Source organism: Lampetra fluviatilis, chromosome 5, assembly GCF_964198595.1.
Source record: "Lampetra fluviatilis chromosome 5, kcLamFluv1.1, whole genome shotgun sequence".
NCBI lineage: Eukaryota > Metazoa > Chordata > Hyperoartia > Petromyzontiformes > Petromyzontidae > Lampetra > Lampetra fluviatilis.
In genome coordinates this window covers 14,740,331-14,758,313 of record NC_136279.1, presented here as the reverse complement: position 1 = coordinate 14,758,313, position 17,983 = coordinate 14,740,331, and the positions used below count along the sequence as shown (strand labels likewise).

The 17,983-nt window shown below is 44.6% G+C and overlaps 1 protein-coding gene across 6 annotated transcripts in view; it reads left to right on the top strand.

The window, feature by feature from the left end:
• Window positions 1–234: 234 nt before the first annotated feature.
• Window positions 235–17,983, top strand: part of LOC144932635 (glutamate receptor 4-like) — a 76,656-nt gene continuing 58,907 nt past the window's right edge. For all 6 annotated transcript variants that reach the window (XM_078856886.1, XM_078856887.1, XM_078856888.1 and 3 more), the window contains exon 1: window positions 235–766. In XM_078856886.1, coding sequence (XP_078713012.1) covers window positions 685–766 — 82 coding nt within the window. In that variant the 5' untranslated portion in view covers window positions 235–684. The remainder of the gene's footprint in view (window positions 767–17,983) is intronic.

Sequence of the window (17,983 nt, the reverse complement as noted above, 5' to 3'; positions counted from 1 at the left end):
CAATAGCTATTGTTGGGAGATCAATCTCTCACTGCCATTGATCGAGTGGTGCGAGGGAGATAACGAGCGGGAGAGAGCAACGGGGAGAAGAGATAAACGAGCGATGGAGAGAGACGGAGGGGGATGAGATGGAGGGAAACGGTATTTAATGTGAAGATATACGTCCCGTTGACATAAGCCTGCAGCTATTGGGAGGGCGAGAGGGGAGGGGGGAGAGAGAGGGGAGGGGGGAGAGAGCGAGCTATCGAGATTGTACACAGCGAGAGAGATGGAGAGAGGCACAGAGACATCGACAAACACAGAATAGAGGTTAGAGAAATACACGGGAGCGAGATAGGGACACAGAAAGGTAGAGATATACACGTGTGGAGACAGAGTCGGAGATACTCAGAGTATAGGTGGGGGTGGGGGGGTGGTGAGAGAAAGGAGAGGTACGAGAGCAAAACCCAGGGAGAGGGAGGCGGCTATAGAGAGAGGGAGGAAGCGGAGAGGGAGGGAGGTGCACAGACGCACACAGCGAGGAGCTTACAGGGGAGAGACGGCTGTGCATGGAGGGGGTGGAGAGAGATGCGGTCTCGATGTCGGACGGACTGCTGCTGCTGTAATATCGGCAGCATTGACGCGCTGGCGTGAGGACGAGACGGACACGTCAGAGCGGAGAGAAATAGAGAGAGGTTGGAGACGATGGCCTGGATCTTCAGATTCATGTCGTGTTTTGCTGGCCTCTGTTTCGCCGCTGGGGCTTCTCCGGTCAGCGTGCAGATCGGTAAGCAATTGCATCGCATCAGCAGCATCACCATAGTAGCTGCAGTAAGACCATTAGCAGCGGCAGCATCAGCAGCAACAGTAGCTGCAGTTGCCAGCATTGTAACCATCATCGATAGAAGCAACACCATCGGCATCATCATTGGGAGTGCAAGCAGCGTCGCCGTCGTCGTTAACAATAGCAGCATCGTCAATAGCATCATCAGGAGCAGTACGAGCATCGTCAGCAGTAGCAATAGCATTGTCAATAGCATCGTTACCATTATCAGTTATAGTAGCATTACATCATTGTCACTTAGTTATCAACAAGTCCACATCATCGTTGTCATCGCCAATGCCATCGGCATCAGTAGTATATTTATCGTCACCATCATCAGCAATCATCGTGTCATTACTTTAACAGAATCTACAGCATTGCCAACAACTCCAGGTCCCAATTTCCATCAATCATCAACAGCATCATCGTTATCAGCAGAATTGTCTTGGTCATCGTCGCGATCAGAATACAATAGAATATTGATCAGCGCTCGTCGTTTTTGCAATATTAAAGCGTCGCCATCAACATCACATGCTTATCATCACCTGTAGCCACATCATCAGCAGCTTCAATACATTGGCTAATGAGCACGATCTTAATTACAACATGCCGTCACCACCACCACCATCGGCAGCAGCACGACCGTCATGGTGCTGCTGCTGCTGCTGATAAAATCCCTGTGAAAATCGCAATAAAATCCATACCGCGAGTAGCGAGGGACCCCGCGGGGATGTTAACAGTGATGCTGGTGAAATTGATGGCGATTTCCGTGAAGGTGATCATTATGTTAATGTCCATGGTAATGACAATGGTGGGTGTTTATGGTGGTGGTGATGATCGGTATTGTTCATACAGTAATGGTCATGGTAATGGTGATAGAGGTGGTGGTGATGATGATGATGGTGAAGAAGACAGTGTTCAGGTGTTGATGTGGATGGCTCACAATGGTAGTGATACTGCCAGTGTCAATCATGATGGTGATGTGTTTGTTGGTGTATAAGGTAGTGATGGGTGGTGACGATGACAATAATATTAGTGGTGGTGACGACGACGATGATGCTGATCAGGATCCTTTTGTGGACGCTGTGTGTCCTGCTGTGCTCCACACGAAGAAGCTCCGGGACTTCTCAGTTGCAATTCGTGTCCTCTCCTCGCTGTGCTTGTGAAAGCTGCAGGACGCCTTATCAGAAACATCTGTGCGACATTGAAACATTCAGGCTGGCCTGCTTAAAAGAACCATCCTGGGTTAGAACCAGGCAAGATTCACTTAAAGATCTGTCCATGGTATCAGGAGTTATTCCAGGACGAGGCGAGCTGCGTTGGCTGTAGCCCGCATGCCCAACAGCTTCTGTTTGTCCGGACAGAGGGGGGCTAAACAGACACGGCACGATCTAGAGACGAGACATGCGATTTGTGTAGTGTGTATGGTGTGTGGTATATGTGTGGTATGTGTCATTTATGTGTGTGGTGTCTTCGTGTAGTTTATATGGTGTGCATGTGGTGTGTATGCGGTGGCTATGGTGTGTGTGTAGTTACGATGGCACGTGTGTGATCTCTATGGCGTGGGTGTGGTATTTATGGTGTGTGTACGTGTGGTATGTGTGGTATCTATGGTGCACATGTGGTGCCTGGTGTGCGTGGTGACAATAGTCTGTGTGGTGTGTATATCTGGTGTCTATGACCTGTGTGGTGTCTGGTGTACGTGTGGGGTCTGGTATACGTGTGGTGTGTGTGCGTGTTGTATTTGCGTTGTGTTTGTGGTCACTATTGGTGTGTTTGTGGTGCCTATGGGGCGTATGTGGTGTATGTGATGTGTGTGCATGTCTTTGGGATTTGAGGTGGCTGTGGTGTTTCGTAGATGCTCGCTAACAGCACTTGCCTCAACAGTATGTTAAGGCTATGCGGGAGATATTTGTCTTATGTCCATTGTGTATGTGAGGTGTTTGTGTGTGGTGTCAGATGTGTTGAACTTCTATCGCACCGTACGTAGGCCAACCGTGCTAATCGAAGGTGCATGTGGTAGCCATTGGATGTGTGTGGTGTTTACGTGGTGTTTGTGTGTTGTATCTATCGTGTATGTCAGATGTCTATGGTGTGTCTAGTGTTTATGGTGAATACGTGGTATACATTGTGTGTGTGGTGTCTATGGTGATTGAATTCGAATACCTTAATTGTTTCAACCATGTCACTTTCTGCAGTTGTATTTACAAATTCGCTTAGATATAACCGCACACTTATTGTTCGTGCTTAACAAATGTCGTCACCGGGGAATACGGTATGAAGGTAACTGGAGTGTGAATTGTGTTCTTACAATCTGGTGTTTGCACAGTATATGCAACACCGAGTCACGTGGGAGATGTGTGGCTGTCTGGGATTGTAAATGCACCTTTAAGATTAAACGATATACGTCCAGGGACGGGACGGTGGCCGATGATCAAGAATAATGATGGAGTAGTAGCCGAGGAATGAAATGCGTCCGAGAGGCCGTCCACCAGAGAGATGGAGCGATGCAATCGGTTTACGTGCAGGAGCCAGGTGGAATTGTACATCGCAGGATTGTGAGAGATGGCGGTGGCTTGGGAAAGGCCTTCATCTGTATTTGTTTGAGAATTTTAAAAAAATCTCTCAGAAAAATATAAACTTTCCGCACGTTTACTGGGAAATTATATATTCTTATAAAAAAAGATGTACTTTTTGTTAATAAATGAAAGTAAAACATTTTACAACCCAGGCACATATATTTGTAGAATCAAACAAATAAGTATGCAAACAGAAAGTATAAATGTGGCAAATCTAAATCGAAGATTGCCACCTTTGGTTTCAATGAAATGTGGACAAAGGTCATGCACCAAAGTGTTGCACTTCAAAGTCATCTCATCATCAGCAACTCTGGTCTTTCCACTCCTGGATGAAGGCCTCCCCACACCATTGCCATCCCTCATGCTCCTAGCGCGTGCTACCATCCATCTCACTCCTGCACATGAACTGATACCATCACTCCATCTCCACATTCCTTGTCCTCCTAGATGTTTTCTATCATTTTGGCCGCCATTGTCACCAAATGTTGTCCGTCGATCATCATCCCATATTGTGTTGTGTCCTGCTCCAACTTATTTACGTTTCTTCATTGTAAAAATGTCTCTGAATTGTGTTTGTTTCTTGATCCATATGTTCCCTTTTTTATCTCGGCAAAATTCCAAGCATGCATCTCTGCGCGCTTGTTTGCACACTTTTCAGCTTTTGCCCCATTATGTTTGCCAGTGTATATGTGTTTCTGATCCATCGTTACATCTGGCAGTGTGCACTGATTGAAAATTTTCTTCACACACATTTGGTACACTCCTTTTCATAATCATGTTCAATTTACGAAAGGGCACTCCATCATTTCATAGTTTTTATTCCACTCCACCTTCAATAATTGCCCTAGGAAAATACATATTCCACTGTGTTTTCAAATTGGGTCCTTTAACAATGTATTTGTTTGGCACAAACTTGTCGCGCATTGCTTTAATTTCGCTCAATGTATCTCGAGTCCAATTGCTCAAACATCTTTGCGAAGTTTTTCCATTGCTTAATGTAATTTGTGTTCACACCTGGAAAATGACCATTATCTGCAAATATTAGACAGCTTAAACCTTCCTCCATTCACGTTTAAGTCTTTATAGCTGCAAGAGGTTCACATCTTCTGTAACGTTGCTGTAAATAATTGGCGAGAGTGTGTATCATTGCCCGGCTGCTCTGCTCATTTGTAGTTTATTATTTTCATTGAATCTCCATTTTGCAGCAGCCATTTATACATGTTTTAAATGTCTACATATTTGTATTGTTAAAGCGTTGGCATGCGAAAGCTTGGATGACTGCCGCAGTCTCCACTGAATGGAATACCTTTCATAACCAATATCAGCCCGGCAAAAGTGTAATTTTACGTCTCTTCGAAAATGTTGTTGATGTTGCAGGTTGGGGTCTAGTGGAAAAGTATTTCTTAAATACAGCTGTCTATACTCTGTTAAGGTTCCATCTGGCTCTCTTAGTGCTACCACTTGTGATTTTCAAATTTTCTGCAGCGTTCATGTTCCAATTGATTCTAATGACACCTTCAACCACTCTGTTGAGTTCAGCTCTTATTTTCCTGATGATTTTACAGTTCCGTATGTTCTTTCTGTAGTTTGGAACTTTCATCTTTCATGACCTCCCTCTTTTATTTTCTCCGTTCGTGGCAATATATAAGATTTATTTGTGCTCACATTTTTACTTTCCCCCTAACTTGCAGTGAACGGTCCGAACAGTGCTGGCTATGTAATGATTAAAAGTGATGGTATCCCGTTCATCAGTTTGCCTCTCTAGGAGTGTGGATCTGTTGCTTAGAATCGGTTTATATGCTCCTCCTTCCTGAACTTGTGTTTAATCTTCGTTATCTTGTTTTGTTCCCCTAAATTTAGTTACGTCCTATCTTTGGCAACGGGTGAAGCATAACTACCATCTTACCAACCTGTGGCCTCTTCCTGTGTTACATTTACTGAAGGGCAATCATGGCTGACATTCTTGAGTTTGTTTATCGATGAGAATAAACTAAAAATTCAGCAAAATTCCTACAATTTGGGCTCCTCCAAATCCGCTTTCGAAGACTCCTATTTGAAAAAGGCATTATCTTCACGTGTCTCCTGTCTGTGAACTCTACCCAAAACACACACCGTTTGTCCAACAACGTAGCTTAACAACGTAGCTTAACGTTGGCCCAACGATGCATGTTTACTGCAGGGTAGTGAACGTTCTGCTCTCTCGTTACTCTAATCCAATGCCACTGAAGACTCCCATTACTATGGTATCGTGTGTTTTGCTCTCATTTAGAAGTGGCGGGTGTTGGGGGGTGTGGATCTTATTTAAGTTTAGGAACTGACAGGCGCATTTGACAAGCGCATGCGCAGCATGGCACACGAGGTCGATGTGCCACTTTTTTGGCCTAAAAAAACAATAAAGCGCGTGCACAAGCGTCACTACTATCGGATGTCTTCATTTAAAGCGCGACCCAATTACTTCACAACAGGGGGGTGGAGTGGGCAGACCAGCAATACTCGCATGTGTTTACCAGTGGATTACATGCAGTAACTTGTTTAATCCCAGCCACGAGCTGCAGACACTTTTGTGGAACCGTGCTTACATTTTTGATGAAAATATTAAATAGATAAGCAGTTCGTGCATTTGAAAACGTGCAAAAGTTGTTGAGATGTTTTTTTATATTTTAAATTTTCTTCAGCGGAGCTATGCCCCGCCAGCCTCCAATGACTGTTTGGGGACAATAAAAACACGTACACGTGGGGTGATCGTTGCTGAGCTGCAGTTTTTTTTTATGTCAGTTTAACACGTCGGCTTTCGCGACAACCCTTACTTGTTGACTGTCGGGTGGTGGCGGGTTTTAACGACACATTTACGCGATCTCACCCAAAAAAATAAACTTCTTATGGAGTTTTCGATGTGAAATCCAAAGCCGGAAAGTACTAAAGTCACTCAGATCCATCTAGGAAACGACTCAAATTCTTCCCACACAACACAAACACCCACTTTATTTCAATGATTCCAGCAAAATAACCTTCAATGACGGTCAATTCAGCTCGACGATGGTGGCTTTAGCTTAAAATGTGGAGGGCCAGTGGTGTGGTGAGGGGCTGCCAGACGGGAGCGGAGTGGTATGGGATGATAGGGAGAATGGATCAGTGTCTCTCGCTATCTCTGTATACTCTACTAGCTTACCTACCCGGCTTCGCCCGGGACTTGGATTCACCACGCCCGGCCGCCTTTGTCTCCCCAGTGGCGATGTTCACAAACCACACCAGTTACTCGTTTGAGGCTGAGTCGACCTAGGGGAGGCTCAGGACCGGTTCAAATAATCGTCACCGGTGGTGGCCGTGAGCGGGAATCTAACTCGGGTCGCCGGGTTCGTAGCGCAGCGCGCTAACCACTACACTACCGCTCCCCCCACATGCGCGCGTCCATAGGTACACGTACACGCGCTTGCTGCAGACACACAACTTTCAGGGTGCGTACGGCAGTAAACGACTCAAATAATAAACCAATGCTGCGCGAAGAACACCTTAGACCTGCAGCACATTTGTATTTCTATTTAAAGCTTTCGTGACTGCAGGGATTCATCTTCTTGGTTCTTTCGGTAAAGTCACGTAGAAGGGAAGTAATAAAATAATAAAAATAAAACATAATAAAATAATTCTCACGACGTTTCGGCTACAACGCAAGCAGCCGTCTTCAGGTGAAGAATGAGACACTGCCAAGCTAGGAGCTTATATATAAGCTGGGTTGGAGGTGGAAGGAGAGAGCCTTAACAAAAATAATGTGCATATCAAGAGGAATTTAGCATATTCATGGGAAATGCGTAGGAGGTGGGCGGGGGGGTTTCAAAGTCATATTATGCCCATGCATTATGCAGGATCAGCAGCACCAAAGGGAGGGTTCAGGGAGTAGCATTAACAAAGGAAAGGAATGTTAATAGTATGTAGCTGCAGTTACTAAACAACCACGTAGCAAACTAAAGTATAAACTACATAAAAAGCTAAAGTATAAACTGCATAGCATCATCAGTATACTTACTATACTCTAAAATAAGCTGAATTACTAACAGTAAGTAATACATTACAATTCTACGTCGTAAAAATAATATAATATGCTTCCATCTAAACGTTATTCTCTTACATCACACGAGTATACACCGTACTATATACTGCCATAGACAAACCCAAAATTAAATTATATACTGTATTGCTATAAACCACCCTATACCTTATACATTTTAATATAACACTATGTATTATTCTACCCACCCTAATGTGTATCACACTGCTATATGTTTACTATACAATTACGATACTATATATTACTTTTTACATTGTATTAAGCATATAAATGTTATACTACTTGTTATTATACACTGTACCATTGACCGTCGTGTCAATGGGTGAGTCGTGGGGGAAAACTTGCAGCGGAGCAAATAATCCATTTCCTGCGGAGAATACTATGCCAGTGAGTGGAACGCGGTCTGAAAGTCGCCGTAAACGTGAACACAATCAGTTAAGATCCGAAATGGTTTATTACGTCCTTCCAATGATTGCTAAGCCAGAATCCATCTTCTCGGTTGAAATTGTCTCTGTGTTTGTATATGTGGATCGCCTCATGAACGAATCTCTCATGATAGCCAGATGGCTTGCAGAGAACCTCTGTCTTGGAGAAGTCAATGTCATGTGAGCCCTCTGAGTTGTAACAGTGATCTGCCACGTCTGAGGTGTTTGTCCTACCGTGTTTCAGGTCTGCTTTATGTTCACGGATGCGGTCCGAGACATGTCGTTTGGTTTCCCCAATGTAACTGCTACCACAGAGGCAACTTAGTTTGTAGACGCCAGGGTACTGTATGTCTGGAACCACATCTTTTACAGACGGAACCAGATCACGGATTTATGTACTGTGTTGAATCGGACCTGGATCTTGTGTTTAATCAGGATTTTGGAGATCTTTTTTGTGACCCCAGCAATGTAGGGTAAGGTGATGGTCTTGAAAGGCTCCTCAACAGGATCCTTCTTGATGGTTGGAGTGATGGCTTTGCGGATTGTGTAGTTGGAGTAACCATTAGCCTTAAGAGCTTGGCGTACGTGTTTGAGTTCACTGGCAATGTGTTCCTGGTCGGAGATGCATTGGGCTCTATGATATAGAGTCTTGATGAGGGAATTCTTCTGGGATGGATGGTGGTGGGAATCCGGTTTTAGGTAAGCATCCGTATGGGTGACTTTCCTGTAGACAGAGTGGCTCATTGAACCATCAGTTCTCCTTTTAATTAGGACATCCAAAAAGGGGTAGCTTGCCATCTTTTTCGACTTCCATGGTGAATCTGATGGCTGGGTGTATGGAATTGATGTGGTCGAGAAATTGGTCTAGAGCAGGCCGGCCATGTGGCCAGATGACAAAAGTGTCGTCTACGTACCTCTTCCATAAGGTCGGGCGTAGAGTGGCAGTCTGGATGGCGTCAGTCTCAAATTTCTCCATGAAGATGTTGGCTACAACCGGAGATAGGGGGGAGCCCATTGGGGTGCCCTCAGTTTGCTTGTAGAAAGTTCCATTCCAGGTGAAGTATGTATTGGTTAAGCAGTGTCTCACCAGGGGGGGGTACCCCAGCATTCAGTCCTTGATGAACCAAGTCTTCAATGATTGCGATGGTGTCAGGTACAGGAACTTTGGTGAATAAGGAAACCACATCAAAACTTACAAGCAGGTCGTCTGGGGACAGGGCAATCCCCTTGATTGTCGATACCAGGTCAGTAGAGTTTAGTACCGCAGAGGTGGTTTTTCCAGTGAAAGGCCGTAGGATTTCAGACAAAAAACGAGCCAATTTATAGGTGGGGGAGTTGATAGTAGAGACAATGGGACGAAGAGGTGTATCTTCTTTATGTATCTTTGGCAAGCCGTATAATCTTGGTGGCCTGGCTGCAGAAGGTTTCAACGAGAACTGTTTGGTCTGATCAATTAATGCGGTTGAATCAGAAATGATTTGCTTGGTTTTTGAGACGAGGCTGTTGGTGGGGTCTCTTTTTATTTTTGTATAGCTGCCATCGTTGAGTAGTTCTTGGATTTTGGTGTTGTATTCTGTTTTGTCCATGATGACAGTGGCATTGCCTTTGTCAGCTGAGAGGATGACAATGTCATCCCTCTTTTTTAATTGGGCTAATTCAAAACGCTCATCTTGGCTGATGTTGCTAGCTGGCATCTTAGCGTTTTTGAGGGTTGCAGAGATTTCAGATCTTGCTACGTCTGCAGCGATGTGACTCAGGCCCTTGAGAGCTACATCTACTCTAGCAATTATATAAGCTCCTATAAGCTCCTAGCTTGGCAGTGTCTCATTCTTCACCTGAAGACGGCTGCTTGCGTTGTAGCCGAAACGTCGTGAGAATTATTTTATTATGTTTTATTTTTATTATTTTATTACTTCCCTTCTACGTGACTTTACCGAAAGAACCAAGAAGACATTTGTATTTCACTTTACTCGTGGAGGGTTGGGGGGGGGGCATGACATCAGCAGGCACACTGCATAACGCTTCCGCATGCGGGTGATATCACAGCTCACTTTCCGTGCAAAATATATCCATTATTGCGCCCCCCCCCCCCCCCCCCACAATACAAAAGTCTCTTTTTTTATACTTTTTGCATGGTGTACAGTCTGGAAACTACCTACATGGCAAATTTCAAGTTTGTTGCATGTCGGGAGGTACGCTAAACATTCTGAAAAGACACATATTCACAAATTTCCCTTTTTTATATATATAATAGAACTGATGAATTTGTCAATGTGGGTTTGTATTTCTTCGTCTGGGTCTTTGTGTCACAGTATCTCTGGTCCCTCTCCACGTGTTTGTGCGCATGTGCATCTCTCTCCGTGTTTGTGTCTCTCTTCATCTCTTTGTCTCACTCCGACTATCTCGGAGTTTCTTTCTGTGTGCCTCTACATTTTGCTGTGTTGTCTCTCTGTCTCCTGTGTCCATCTCTTTCTCTTGGGCCCTTCTCCACTACGGGTGCACATACGTTTCCCAGGGCTGCAATAGCACAATTCAAAGTGCCTTTAAAAATGTAGCAGGCAGATTTAGTATTAAACATGGTAACCAAGATAGATAAACCATAATAAAATACAAAGAGACTGGCTATGGGTTGATAGAAGCATCAGTGAGAGTCTGAGTTATTGCCATGAGCATGTGGGTATTATAGCTGCCATGGCACATGAAATTGTGAGACCAAAAGCATGCCCAGCAGTGTCTGTGATGATATTCACACAACCTACCAGGTGCACGTTTAAAGCTGAGTTGACCTAAGGGAGGCCCAAATCAGGCTCATACTAATTGGTAATGGAATTTGCAGTGTATCATAACCAGAAATTTCACTCAGGTCAGTTTGACCACGGAATAATTTTTATAACCTCATTGCCACCATTTTGCACTGCAAGTGACAGTGCCTATCGAGAGCAGGGGGGTTGCATGTCTTTAATGCAGTGCTTGGCAAGCAGGGGTTGGTGGACCACACAAAGTTGATCAAATACAGGAATCCCCCGTTATACGTGAGAGATGCATTCCTGGGATATGCTACTTAACTCGAAACTACTTCAAACGAACTCAAATTTTCCCATTGACGTGTCAAGCATTCCTAGCTGACGTTTGTCCGAAGAAAATGCGCGACTAAATGTCGTGAAGTGTACAAAAATGCATACGATTATAAGTTAACGTACATTTTCACTCATGATATAGTCAAATAATTTGTTTTAATTACCAGAGATGAATTACAAGCTTGCCGATCAAGGCCTCTTGGGGTGAGCAGTTGGTGAAGTTATGCAGACAAAGGGGTCGGATCACCTGCCTCTTCATCTGACAATGAAGCTGGAACCACAGAAATGTTCACCAGAGGAAGCTGGTTCTCTTCTGAGCTCTTCTACTGATCTTCTGCTGGATTGATTGCAGTATATTGAAACAAAATGTGTCCAAAGACAGCTGAACAGCATGTTTCTTTACTCTTTGGTTCTTTCGGTAAAGTCACATAGGTATAAAATAAATCACGATTAATTTTATTTTCTACCAACGTGACTTTACCGAAAGAACCAAAGAGTATGGATTCCTGCAGTCACGAAAGCTTCAAATCAAGCATGTTTCTTCTTCTGCTGGGAAAGCTCCTTGGAGCAGTGAATGCAAGTTAATATTCGTGGTTGTGGTGGATAGTTTAATCGGCTTCATTTTCAGCTCATTGTTGTTCCAGCTGCATCAGATCCTCCGTTTACAGGTCCTCACCATGGGACTCAAGCATCTCCACCATGTCCGACTCGACATTATTGAGTCAAGCTATTTTGTGATGCAATACTGTGCCCGTACGCGCATAGCACGTACCACATTCACTCACCGGTGTAGTCATAATTTTGCATTGCCCACTGAACACCGTAGGGGCCGTCCATAAATCACGTCACACGATTTTTGATCCCCCCCCCCCGTCACAAAAAGTCAGACCCCCCCCCCTCAAATATGACGTCACAAAGCTCTGCCCCCCCCCCCCCAAAATATATAAAACATGCTTCAAATCGCTTTAAACTATTGTCATTGTAGTGCGTATTTAATGTGGCGCTGCACTCTGATGTTGTAGGATAAAACATTTATTAAAAAGTCGATTTCATTAAGTAGAACGTGTTGTCTATATTTATTTAAAGTTGCGCATTTTGATGCGACGTCACATTTCTCACCCCCCCCCCCTCGTCACACATCGTCACAAATTATCTGACCCCCCCCATAGTTGCGTGACGTCATTTATGGACGGTCCCATAGCGCGTTGCTGCGCGCTGATTGTCCGAGACAAATGTAAACCAACATTCTATCGCCCACCGCGATGCACAACAACGCTCAATTAAACTTATTAAAATTATATAATTTTTTTAGATATGTAAATGTAGATGGATAACTGTATCACTTTTTCAACAATTTCAATGTATTTATGAGTTTAAGTTCGTAACACAGCAATGTATTGTATTTTAAAGTTATTTGAAATGTGTTTACGGTTCAACAAAAAAGGGAAACGTTGTTAAACTCATAAATAAATAAATAAACATTGTACTTTTGCGTGTAACACTTTAAAAATACTGTATGGTAAATAACACGTAAAATAAAGTAACAATTAGTAAAAAATACATATTTGTATCTCACTTACCTTTAGTCCTGATGCTGGCTTGCTTGTCAGAAGGGGGGCAATTAGACACCACGATTATACAGAGGGGTGGGGGGCACTCACACGCACAAACGTACACAGACAGACACACACACACCGGGGGGGGCACGCGCGCACGCACAAATACAAAGCCGCCCAGTATAGCCTCCTGTTGGGGCAAGTGATGTTAGAGAGTAGCACCTATGAAATTGCCACGGCACACGAGGGGGGTGGGTGTCTCACACCACGCCCGGCTGCCTTTGTCTCCCAAGTGGCGACATTTACACATGGCACCACGTACTCGTTTAAGGATGAGTCGAACTAGGGGAGGTCCAGGACATAATCAGATAATCGTCACTGGTTTTGAGCGTTAGAGGGAATCGAACTTGGTTGTGCCTGGGTTCGTAGCACAGCGTGCTAACCGTAGCACTACTTGCTCCACTCTACTCGTGGACAAACACACTCGGTAAGTATTTATTCAGTATTTATACTCTTTATAATTTGGGAATGTAATTTGTATAAGGTATTTAAGTTTGTTTTTAGTGTATTAACATATACTACTTATTTAAATTGTGATGTCTATTTTTTTGTTGCGGTATACCTTAACCCCATAATTTAGGAAAGGCTTAATAAGTCTTGAATATTTCCGTTTTGGCTTCCACAGCATTTTCTAAGAACGTAACAGCCGCAATATTCAAGGGTCTCCTGTACAAATATTTTTCACGTATCCGGAAAAATTCCGACAACCATCTGGGATCTTGCCGTGTGCTTCAGGACAATGCCAAGTGGTTGCGTTAGCATCAGCCTGTACATCCAGTACTACAGTATACTGTACTCTAAACGGCCCCACTGCTTCTCTACAATCAACTAAGAATGCTCTACAACTGACTTGGTGAATACCTCTGTAAAATAACTTTTTAAAATATCATAGTTAAAATGTAGGCTTAGCTTCTTTCTTGAAAAGTTGTATGCACATTACTTGGAAAATTTAGTGAACCGTGTTTTAGCGTATTTGGCAGCTGTACATTTCTGCACGATAAGCCACTTAGTTCATCTACCATTTATGGCCAGGTCGCTTCTGAAAAAGAGCTATATAACTCAGTGGGTTTTACCTGGTAAAATGAAAATAGTTTAGAAAACCGTTGTCATCGGCAGTCCCTCGGGGTTTATCAGGTTTGGTGGTGGATCTTGAGGTGGCTGAGTAGTCCAATTCTGGATCCACAGATCTTTGGGCATTGGGAGCATTGGGGCCACGTGGTCCCATATGGAAGTGGAATCGGGCTGGCTTCCTTTTCCTTTATTTTTTTGGCAGCGATCCACTTCGGCATTGAGACATTGGGTCTCGAAGTGGGCCACAGCCTGGTGGATGCAGCGGTGCCACCCGAGGCAGCTGGTAGTCTACTCCTCTTCGTCTTGAAGGCTGATTTTTCCGTGCTTGAGGGAGGACTTGAGGGTATCCTTGAACCTCTTTCTTTGTCCTGCCTCCCCCACTGCTCATTGGAGAGCTGGGAGAAAAGGATCTGGCAGGGAAGGCGGTTCTCAGGCATGTGGATGCAGTGGCCGGTCCATCGGAGTTGTTTTTTAGATGCACTGCTTCAATGCTAGTGGTGTGAACTTGGAGGAGAATACTTACATTGGTGCAGCGATCTTCTCACTTGATCCCCTGGATTTGGCGGAGGCAGCGCTGATGGAAGCGGTCGAGTGCAGTGACGTAGCGCTGGTAGATTGTCCATGTTTTGCTGCAGTAGAGGAATGTTGAGATGACAACAGCCCGGTAAACTAGGAACTTTGTTGTCCTGTGGAAATGTTTGTTGTTGAAGACGTGCTCAGTTTATAGAAGGCAGCACCTGGCGCACTGGACTCTTGTGTTGGATCTCTTCATTGATGGTGGCCGTTGGGAAGAGTCGGGGGGGATGTTTGGCTGGTCAGATGGCAGTTGGTGGAGGACCTTGGTTTTGGTGATGTTCAAGGTTAAGCCAAGTCTCTTATATGCAGAGTTGAATACATCGAGGGTCATCTGGATTTCCTGCAGAGAGTTAGCAATCACGCATTATTTGTCCGCAAACTGTAGGTCGTGGATGTTCTTTGTGGTCAGCTTCTTCTTTTCCTGAAAATGTTTTATGTTGAAGAGCTTCCCATCAAGACTACTGGATACTAACGCCTGATGGGAGGCGACCGTGGACGAGGTTGACTATGACCAAATAGATGGTGAATAAGGCGGAGGCGATCATGGAACTCTGTCTGACACCCGTTCGAATCTGAAAGGCATCTATTTTAGATCCCCCACTCAGCACAGTGGCGGTCATGTAGTCGTGCAGGAGCCGCAGGATGGTGACAAACAATCATTATAATTTTAATTTATAAAGCGCCATTAAACAATCATTCTCCAGACAGCCAAGACGTTGGAGGATACTCCAAAGGGCTTCCTGGTTGGGGGGAGTCAAATGCTTTGGTTAGGTCGATGAATGCCAAAAACAGTTCTTGATGTCCCCCCCCCCCACGACACTTTCCTTGAATCTGTTGGGCAGCAAAAACCATATCTGCAGTGCCCCTGGATGGTTGGAATTCACACTGTGTCTCTCAGAGGACCTTTTCAGCAACGGAACTCAGACGATTGAGCAGGAGGTGGGCCAGGATCTTTCCTGCTATGGACAAGAGGGAGATCCCCCTGTAGTTTCCACAGTAAGACATGTTACTATGGTCGCATTCCTGAGGTCGCCGGGGAGGTCTTCTTTGTACCAGATCCAGAGGATCAGCTTGTGGAGCCTTGAAGTGAGCGGGTGGCTGCCAGATTGGAAGATTTCAGCTGGGATGCCATCCAGACCGCAGACTTTGTTGGACTTCATCTACTTGATGGTATGCCTCGGCTCACCGATGGTTGGTGGCTGGACGAGTTGCAGCTCTTTGGGGTGTTGCGGTATGGCTTGGAGGGTATCATCCATCATGATGGATTCCCTGTTCGAAATGCTCTTTCCAGCATTGACAGATGGCATTGTTGTGCTTCAGCAGCTGGGATCCATCAAGTGTTCTGATGGGCTTTTGACCTGTAGACTGAGGTCCAAAGATTCTCCTTGTTGTCTGGAAGAAGTTCTTCATGATGTGCTGGTCGGCATAACCCTCTATCGCGCGTGGCTTTTCACCCACCAGCTGATTTTCATGGCGTGGATCTGCCGTTGAGTTTCGGCCTTCAGTTGGTGGTACGCTGCGGTCCTGCGCTGTGTCCTCAGGTGGTTTTGGCAAGCAAGGAATGTAGCATGCTTTCATTCCAGGTCGTGGATCTAGGTGTCATTGCATCAAACCAGTCCTCGTGTCTTTGGGGTTTATAGCCGATGGTCTGGGCACACGAGTCTGGTACATCGGTTTTGAGCTGGTCCCGTTGTAGGTAGATGGTGGTGGCCTCTGGTGTTGGAAGGTTTTCCAACACGGTATGGAGTTGTGCTTGAAGCTCTTCTCGCTTTCCGGGGGCCTTTAGGGATAAAAAATCCAGCTTAGTTTGTTATCGAAAATATAACTCAGATAACTTGCATATTTGATTAACGGCACCTATTTTGACTTAGAACTTTCGTGACTGCAGGAATTCATATTCTTTGGTTCTGTCGGTAAAGTCACATAGATAGAAATATTATATAAAAAAGTGAATAAAATAAATAAATAATAAAAGCTTTAACCACGACGTTTCGATCGCAACACAAGCGTCCGTCATCAGGAAAAGGAGGGGGGGGGGGTTAGCCTCTAAAGGCAAGCTGTTTATGAAGGTTTAAAGATGGGCGTAGATTTCCAAAATCATGAACAAACACAGGATCCAGGTCCGATTTCACACAGTACATAAAATCCGTGATCTGATCCCATCTGTGAAGGACAAGATTCCTGACATGCAATATCCCGGTGTCTACAAACTAAGCTGTATTTGTGGCAGCAGTTACATTGGGGGAACTAAGCGACATGTCTCGGACGGTGTTCGTCAGCATTAGGCAGATTTGAAACAAGGTAGGACCAATACTTCTGCCGTGGCTGATCATTATTTTAATGCGGCTGGCTCACACAAAATTGATTTCTCTAAGACGATGGTACTTTGCAAGCCTACTGGCTATCAAAAAAGATTAGTTCATGAAGCCATCCATATATACAGACACAATTTCAACCGAGAAGATGGCTATAAACTCAGCAATCATTGGAAAGATGTCATAAACCACTTTGGGTCATGACTTGATTTGTGTTTTCTTGTCAACCTCCACCGTCAGCAGTGTGGGTGTGTGGAGCTATACGGTACATGCTAGAGAAGAAATTAGCCGATATTGTATGGGAGGACTTAGAACTGAGTGAACTTGTTGATAACTAGGGCCAGTGGTGTCAAGATTGTCCTCCGGAAGAGGCTTGTGAAGAGTGCTACTGGGCAATTAGAGGCAACATTTTCTCCTGCAACAAGACAAGGTTGAGAACCGACGTTAATTTTGAGTTTAGTGCCGGGTAGTGAAAACACAGCAAGTAAAGCAGTGCAATCATTGATCCCAACTGCGAAAACTTGGCAGGACCCTCCTCAAAAGGAGTCCTGATACTCAGTGAGGCTTTCCTGAGTAAAAAAACATAACAATAATACAAATCTCAGTTCACCCATCTCTTTAACAATGACCTCCTGCTAGAAAGCCTTCAACCCTTCACGTCTCCTTAAAGGGCACAGAGCCTGGCACAATCATTAGGATGATGGCCAATGGCGGAGCCAGGATTTTCAGGTAGGGGGGGGCAACCCCTCCAACAATGAAAATTATAGGAGTTGTTAGTAAGTAAGGACTTGTCCCTTGCTTTTTACTCGACGCGTGTGCGGCGATGGCGCAGCATTCGACCGAGGGTCGAATTCGAACCGCGTGTGATCGGCATCGCGCTCGCTGAAGGTGAATGCCTTCAGGGAAGTCGTGTACTGTATACGCAACTGCACACAATTCTAAGTCACTTATAACTGCTTTGCCGTTACTTATTGCCAATTACGGACTCAGACTATTGTCCTATCATCTCAGAGTCCCTGGCACGTAATAATATGCTACACAGTGGCAATGGGGGTCGCCAAATGCCGAATTATTACTCATAAACCCCAATGATCCGATCGAAATTAGGGATTTCGATTGGATCATTGGGGGGGGCACGTGCCACCCCACCCCCCACTGGCCCACCTGTGATGATGGCACCGTCAACCAGTGATGAATGCCAGTTGTATTTGTACGTATTCATGGGATATGTAGTATGCATGGCTTGTACCATTATTGGAGTATGTGCTGTAATGGAATAAGTGGTATTATTATTGGTATATGTATCCTACAAATAGCTACATTATCGAATGCATTAAATGCATGGTGCCAAGTTACATAACGAAGTAGCTAGTGTTGTAATTTATTATTTCATTGAAAGTGGATCAGGTTAGAAAGCAAACAGAGCAAGTTGTTTGAAACCACACGCGACTTGTCGACA